Here is an 8,810-nt window from a genome sequence, read left to right as displayed (position 1 = left end):
CGCCTTTTAGGAGCAAATTACTACAATTCTAATACGTTTTGGAGAAAAAATGGCAGTAGGCAATACAGCTTTTTATTTTTTTTTATAAATCGCTAATGAATTAATTATAACACCTTTCAATTTTAAAGAAACGTGTAAGTTCTGTTAAGTACTGTTAACAATTATTATAAGATAATATAATAATCAATTAACATTATTACAGTCTCTATGAGTTTTTTCTTGCGAGTTATTTTTGGTGGCAAATTAAAAGTGAGCATATCTAAATTTCCTTTTAAATTTAGGCACAACCTAAAAGTATCGAAACATTGTAAAAATAAGAAATTGGCAATACTGATGTGACACTCTGAATAACATGTATTTTCGGCATAGCCCTAAAGAGCGAATTTTGCCGTGCCCGAGACACTGTGCATAACATGGCCCTTGATCGAGTTGGCGTAGTCGTCGGCGAATAAACCACGAGCTGTACGAGCTTTATCACGACATTGATAGTTATAGATGGATGGATGTAGTTGTAGGAAGAACACGTAGTAGTAAACCGTGTCTCCGGTGGAGTGATTAAGTTGAGAGAGCACTAACTGGACGTTTTGTATGAGACTAGAGAAGGCACGCAGCAGAGAGATATGTTGTGTTAGGCCGAAACCCGGTAATGGCTTGTTATGGCCAAATAAGAAGAAGAGGGTGGAATATAAATATAATAAATTATATTTATATTTTATTATATTATAAATATAATAATAAATATTCTAAAAAATTAATAAATATATAATAATACGAGAAATAGAATTTCTTCAAATTGTCTCCAAAACAACAATTTAATGATTTATTATTGCACTATAATCGATACATAAAGGTGCTCTCTTTTCAACAGTTTGCAGTCTACCTGACATAGGAATAAGTGCCAATAGTAGCTTACAATATAGATTCAAAAATATGTTTAAGCAACTTACCATTTCCGGCAACAATTGCTGCAATGCGTTCTTTGACAGATCTTTTCGGCTCATAGGCAACATCATTATTGTTGTCGTTGATACCGTTTGTGTTGCTGTTATTGTGCAACATATTATCAAAAATTTCTGTTTGTTGCAACATTGTGCTCGGTCGTTCAGTATTTGTTGCAACTGCTGTTGCAATTGTTGTTGTTGCTGGTATTGCAGTCTCTTGAAGAGGACTTCTTTTTACCATTGTTGTTTTGATCACAGTTGTTCGAGAAGGCGTTAAATGATGTGGAAAATTAGGTGATGTTGGTGTTGTTGGCAGAGATGTTGATACTGTCGATGTTGTTGGAGTAGTTGCTGTTATTGTTGCCGTTGTTGTCAACCCACACTCACTACGTTTACGATGTGCTACATTCGTTGTCGTAATTGTCATTTTATGCTGCGTCGTATCGTCAATTTTAGCTTTGTTGCTATCGCTATTGCTGCTGCTGTTGCTGTTACTGTTGCTATTGCAGTTGCAGTTACTGCTGCAATTGTTTTCGAAAATACCGTTGCTATTCGTTTTGTGATAAGTTTTAAGCGTTTTTATTTGACAATAATTACAGCAACTTTTATTAAAACAATTGTTATGTTCTGTTGTTGCAGCTCTTGTTGCTATTGTTTTGGTTGAGCTGCTAATACAATTACTGCAATTTCCGTTGCAGTTGCTTATATTATTTTCCTTATTATTAACACTAAATTCACTATTGCTTAGTCTTTGGATTTGTTGATTGCTATGATCGTTACGATATTCGCTTTGATTGTCGTTTTTGTTGCCCTTGTCACCGTTAATTTGATTGTGTTGCTGTTGATAATGTTGCTGATCTTGCTGTGGTAGTCGTTCACTTTTTGTTAATCTCGCTTCGGTTGCGGCATCAGTGGTTGCAGCAACAAAGTCGTCATTAACACTTTGGTTTGGTATTGTGACAGAGCAATTTTTTTCAAAATTTTTCGTTGAATTTATTGTTGCTGCAATTTTATTTGCAATCTGCAATTTTTCTTGATTTACTTCTGTTATGCACTGTTCGTCATTAAAGCAGCTACAACTGTTGCAATTGTCAATCTGTTTCAGATAATGACAATTTTTGTCATGCCGCCATTGTGAACTTGCGTCGCTATCCTGCCTTTGCTGTTGCCGTTGCTGATGCTGCAACTGCAATTGTTGTTCTGTTTGTTGGTGCGGTTGAATTCCAATGCCGTTCATTACATTCACAACATAGTTTTCAGTATCACTGGGGATATCAATGATATCATCATAGTCACTGTAACTTTCTTCGTAATTTGCTATTGTCGTTGGAATTGTATTTGTAGTTGTTGCTGTTGATGTTGTTGTTGGTGTTAGTGGAACTTGGATTGTTGGTGCAGCTGTAGTTGTTAGATCTGAATCGTTGTAGGTTGCAAAGGTGTCACCAATTCTTTTGTATTTAACTGTTGGTCTTTTGTTGTTTGAGATAGCGCTTGAGGATATAGGTGTTTGGTTGTTGTTGCTTTTGTAATTTTCATGGGAAACATCATCAATATAATTAAATTCGTTATCGATAAAAATATTTCTAGCATGCAGTGTAGACTTTTTTGGCTGTTTTAGATTATAACGCCTGCGATTGGGACAACAACAAAATTTTGTAGCCTTTGGCGAAGTTGGTGATATAGGAGGAAGTATTGTTGGTATTGTTGCAGCGTCAGACCATTTCTCTAGTAATGTTAAATCACGAGCATTTGACATTGTCGTATAGCCATGGAGAATGATTCTAAAATAAAAAATTTTTTATTAAATAAATATTATATGTGATTACAATTTTTTTAGGTAATTGAGTAAAAATTAAGTTCTTAGTATAAAGCTAAAGCTCAACGAGTAGTTAACAACATGCATAAGCTTTTAACATGCTTTTCGGTAGCATGTAAATGCTTCAACAGCATTCTTTCTGCATAGGAAAGTGTCAACATGGATTTTGCTTCAACAGAAAAATTACAAATTAATAAAATTTTTCACCACTTTTCAACAGGAGTGGACAACTTTTCACCATAGCAAATGTAATGGAAAGCTTTGTATTTGTGGTAGTGGAAAAAAGTTTCCGGATTTGAAATGAAAGCAAATTTGTTGCGCATGTCAGGTGGTGCAGCATATCAGCGCCATCTGAGTGTCAGGCCAGTGACATAAAAAGCAATTCAGAAGTTATTTTTGCAGTTAAACAGGAAACTGGGCAGAAATTTTTTTGTATATAATCTTATAGATGTGAACTAAAAACAGTTCGCAATAAATTAAAAACAAAAACAGGAATTTTGCCGACATTGAAAAATATTTCAATGAAAAACATCGATGCGTGATGTAGTGCTTGAAAAACTATTCAATAGCGGCCTAATTTATTTAATTGCAATTCGAAATAACTGAAGAAAAAGTGGAGATACCAAATACAAACGTTTGTAGGAAGAAAAGTTCATTTATATAATTACTTATAAGGTTTGAAAAGTAGAATTCCAATAAAAAGAGCTGCAAATTGATTAGGAAGTAGTAAATATATATTTATTTCACCAAATGAATATTGCATTAAATATTAATTAAATTTTAAATTAATATTTTCAGCTCCTCAGTTCCTTTGTCAATAACAATTGAAAAAATTAGACTAGCTATAAAGTATTTAACAAATAATACAGCATACCGGATGGATTAAATGCCTGCAAATATTTCTAAATTGATTTGTAAAAATTATCTGAAATTGTTCAGGTAGGCTTTTAAATATATCTATGGTACAAGACAGCTCATATGAGATTGCCTAAAATCTGTTTTCAGAATATTACGAAAGAAAGATTAAATCAAATCATGTAATACATAATGATTGATTAGTCTGATGAACAATTCGCTTTAATTTTTTTTTAAATAATTGACAACTAAATACATAAAAAGTTTGAGCAGTTCATGGACTGCCTTAATTTGGTTTCGAAACTGTGCAGATATATACCTATAAGGACATCTTATTACCAATAGTATACCAAAAGTTTTTCGTGTTCTTGCAAAAGTGGTAGAAATACATATATAATCCTTTTTACAAACAAATCGTAGAGATTGGAGTAAATAATGATTATACAATTAAAATCAAGGTTTTGGAGGGAGTCAGATATGAGTGTGTGAAACGATGGGAAACATGCCCAAATTTAAATATCTTAGATATATAAAAGAGAGAGTGTGAGTGAGAGAGAGGAGGTTAGGAAGAGAGGGAGAGAGTGAGTAAAAGAGAAGAAGATAGGAAGAGAGCGAGAGAGAGAGAGAGAGGGGGATAGAGAGTGAAAGAAAAAGAGAGAGTGGGACAGAGAGAGTGAGAGAGAGCATGAGCAATAATCATGCACAAGAAATCATAATCCAAGGATATCAATTCTGTTCTCGTAAATGCTGGGTAGCAACAGATGGCATGTTCTGAGTTGTTGACATTCTCAAGACATGATTTTTATGTTGGATCTGTGATGATACTCACAGTAGCCATCTAGTGTCCCCTTGTATTATGCCACGGTATGACTTTGATCAGTATTCTGGAGTCCTTTCTGTTTAATTGTATAAAAATTTTTACCAGCCTATTGCCAGGTTGTTTTAAAAAGCACTTTGTGCTGCTTTTTTTTTAGACTACTCTCTTTTGTGAAAAAAAGAATTGTTCCAACGAAAAAATACTGTCGAGTTAAGTTGACAACTGGTTCTGGCTATGTACGTGTTCTAGAAGAGCCATATATACTTTAGTTATCAGCCAATTCATGAGCTAGGACGCCACAGCGACTAGAAATCCATAGACGTAGTTTGTCAAATTTTTTTTACTATATCCTTTAATTTTATCTAACATTCATCGATCATCTTTAAAGATCTCGAAGTGTTTATGGTAGACTGTTTACCTTATGTTTTATATTTCTGATTAAATATTATTCTTGAACTTAATAAAAGTGTAATATGTACTCAAATTAATAAAGAAACAATTAAAAACTACTTATTAATTTCAGAGAAACAATTTTCGAAAAGTACTGGAATAACTAATTTAAGTGGTATGAAATGTCAACCATTTTCTAATCAACTAATAAAACTTAATGTACATACGTATATCATAAAAAATATAAATATATTGTGAAAATCGGGCATAGCTACCTAATTGATTATCTTATGAATATAGCATTTTGTAACTGCATAACCCTAAAGAGCAAACTTGAATAAATATTAAAAAATAATGAAATATTATTACTTAATGGAATATACTCATTATTCGTAACATAGAAGCTGTATTCGTAAATCTATTACGAGTACTCAGCCAAAAACTGGTCTCTCATATGGCAGAAATTGTAATATAAGGCCCAGAGGGCATTTGACAACAGGTAGCATAAGTGGCAGCAACATATCAGTAAGGCTAATAGCGAATAAAGAGTGTTGCCATAACAAAAAAAATTAAATAAATAAATAAATAAATATAAAACACAAACAACAGCTGCTTCACAGGCAATTGCTTTTAAGTGATTAATTCGTTTTGGCCAGCAGGAAAATTAATTTGCGGAGAAAGAAGTTTTTCAACGCGCTTTTACTAGATATCGCCTTTGCAACGTAACACGGTAGTTAAACAATTTTTATGTGCTTTTTCATTGTAATTACAATATTTGTTGTTGTTGTTAGTCTCTTTCTCTCTCTGGGCATATATCACATAATGAAAATATAAATTATTTGAAAGTAACTAAAATGTAGGCGTTTGTAAAAAATCTCTTATTCAAATTGTTCAATAGTTTGCCAGGAAATATTCACATATCTGTTATATTAACAAAGTCTTCGACGGATGGTTGAATCCATGTAGCACATTTCTTATTTAATTGTATTTTTCTACCTAATGTATGTAGAACTTCTGATTTAATCAATAAAGAAAGAACTAAATAACTAACTAAAATTTTTCGAGTATTGTCAGCTTTTTGGACCTTATAGACTAGAAGAAGCTATCTTTTACTTTATTGCTTATAATCTAACTTAGAAGTTAAGATTGTTGAATGAGAGATACTTCAATCGTTTTAGTAATTTTACTTATGCCTTACTCTAGGAAGTTTAGAATCTATTATAGAGGTCTCATCGATTAATACATAAACACCTGTACTGTTGCTGTTTCATGTAGGAAGTTGCTGTAGGTTGCTTCATATGTATAGAGGTGGAAACTTGAATCTATTTCTTTCAGTAAATTCTCCCTAAAAAGATACTCAAGTATATGAAAAAATAATTAGTTCTGTGAATTATGTAAAATGAAAGTATGCCTAAGAATTGTATCAACCAAAGACTTAATATTTAGATAATATATATATTAAAATTATTTTAAAACAAATTTTTTGATTCAAAATATTAAATTGAATATACTGAGAGTTATTAAAATATTTTATAGAAAAATATTAATGTTGATTAGGAAAGACTTGTAAATAAAATAATAATAAAAAAAGTTTTGATTTAAATCAATTAATCAAATTGCACCCATTTTTTGAAAAAATAAAAGAAGAAATGTATTTTATATTTGATCGATTAGTGTATTTAACATACTTAAAAGTGCTTAAGAAGTTTACAAACAACTTGAGAAGGAGGTTAAACAATCAATCAAATTCATATGAAATACGTGAATTGCATTTATAGAAGTAATTTCATTCATTGATTGTTCTGAAGAAATCAAAACCCCAAATGCTCGAATTTATAAAAGAAAATATTTATTTTGTAAGATTATGTTGAGCATTTTAAGTAGAATTTTTAATACATAAAAGCAATATTCGATACGCAATGCATTAATCGATAACAAATCAGTGTCACGCCATTAACATTTTTATGTGACAAATTTTCTACTTTGTCTTAAATTGTTTAATAAAAGTCTAAGAAATGTGTTTAATTAACAAACAACACTAGATATGAAAAACAAAAAAAAAAAATAAATAAGTAATAGCTGATCTACCAATTTCGAATTGATAACATTTATTAAAAATACATTTAATATATAAGCAAAATGAAAACTGAACATCGACATGATTAAAACAACGTAGTGAACGTTTCAAAATTGGTTGAATTCGGCTAGCAATAAATACAAAAGAATTTTTTATATTTGAAAATACCAGAGCTACGTGAATCAAAAAGGGAAGAGCGGAAATCTTTTTTTATAAGGCATACAAAAATCATCTTTCATATAAAAATATATAAAAATTCAATCCGATATTTAGTTAGTTCTTCAAACTTCTTGATTCCTTCTAGATATCAGCTATGGACATAAGACACAGTGGGCAATGAACGCTTTTTTAATTAAATTATTTTATTGAATCTCAAATTTGTATAAATAGTTTAATTTCTGGAAACAAATCAAAAATATATATGAAAAAATTAAAAATACATTTTTTCATTTTTAAAAAATGGTTTCATCTTCAGTATCTTTTATGATTTAATAATTTGTTAATTTTATTGCATCGAAAACAATATAATATCTTCAGTAAAAACTCCTTGGGTAAGATTTATTTATTCAAGTGTCACGTTAATATATAACATTTTCAATATTTATTAACTTTATTTCTCTTCGAAAAATAGTTACTTGTCAGTTATATCAGTTATATCGATTATGATGTGAAATAAATCAAATTGCTTGTTGAATATAAATTTTTCAGTTAACGATCGAATTTATATAATTTTATGGAGTTTTTGTTCCAATTCCAGATATACAATAAATTATGTGCTGATTGCCATTTTAAATTTATGCATTTTTTATTATTTCCCCAAAATTTCAATATCAATAAGTCATGCAAATAATTTTTATTACAAATAAATTGGGTATGGATTTTATATGCAGTTCAAGTAATAATCGGATCACAACTGAATACTTTAGTAATTGGTTAAATAGCTCTGACGTGTTCACTTCGTGGATTAAATGACAATTCATGGGTTTTACTTCTTATTCAGAAAAATATATTTTATAATTTAAGAATGATTTCAGAAACGCGGTCTGATCTTATATTTATTTTTGTATTTTCAAATATATCATAACGTTAAAGTCACTTTTTGCGGTTTTACTACTAAGTTAATTTTATCTCTAGCCTTCCTTAGAGATAAATTATTTATAAACTTCTTACATAATCGTTTTATATAAAGAATATAAATAAATATAATTATTTCTTAAAAAATCGAGGGAGCAATATATTGAAAGTATGATCAATTTTACTAAAGTCTTTTGTTAGTGACACATATACATACGCTTTCTTCCATCTATCAATCTAGAAGTTTATTAATGTAAGTCATATATTATAAGCACACTCAGTCTATCAAGTTGTTCATTATATTATATATTTACATTGATTTTCCTACTTTAGTATGCTATGTGCACATCATTTGTCGTACAGAGTTCAATAAATTCTTTCTCTCCGACCAATTATCTTGTAAATTTATACTTTGTATCCGGCGGTAAATTGCTTGCGGATTTCAGAATCAATTAAGTAGAAATTATGCTGAATTATTGCATTTGAAAAGTACTACTTACGAAGACGTCAATTACGTCAACCGATGAGGTAATTATTTTTATTGAAAAAATTGCGAAATATTCAAGACTTTTTAAGAATTACAAAATGAGTTACAACAACTTAAAGAAATCCTCATATGATTCTCAACTAATATTTATTTTTTAGTACTTTTTTATAAAAACTAAATTAAGTTTATTAGTTTGATAATTTAATTATTGGAAAAATATCTAACCGCGTTTTTCAAAAGTTAGTTTGCCATATGATGTAAGACGAAATACTGATTTAAATTTTCATTTAATTTCATTTATTTAAATAAATAAAATTTGAAATTTTATTTCTAAAAAATTGCTATTATATGTA

At 29.9% G+C, this 8,810-nt stretch overlaps 1 protein-coding gene across 1 annotated transcript in view; it reads right to left on the bottom strand.

Annotated features, from left to right (window-relative positions):
* Nucleotides 1-277: 277 nt before the first annotated feature.
* LOC119676192 (probable serine/threonine-protein kinase DDB_G0282963) overlaps nucleotides 278-8,810 on the bottom strand; it is a 49,726-nt gene continuing 41,193 nt past the window's right edge. Inside the window, exons 2-3 of the mRNA XM_038087425.1 lie at nucleotides 948-2,722; nucleotides 278-288 (exon numbers count right to left, since the gene is read on the bottom strand). Coding sequence (XP_037943353.1) covers nucleotides 278-288; nucleotides 948-2,697 — 1,761 coding nt within the window. The 5' untranslated portion in view covers nucleotides 2,698-2,722. The remainder of the gene's footprint in view (nucleotides 289-947; nucleotides 2,723-8,810) is intronic.

This window comes from Teleopsis dalmanni, chromosome 2 (assembly GCF_002237135.1).
Source record: "Teleopsis dalmanni isolate 2A chromosome 2, ASM223713v2, whole genome shotgun sequence".
NCBI lineage: Eukaryota > Metazoa > Arthropoda > Insecta > Diptera > Diopsidae > Teleopsis > Teleopsis dalmanni.
The sequence above is the reverse complement of the archived record's forward strand: the minus strand, read 5'-3'. Positions and strand labels throughout refer to the sequence as shown.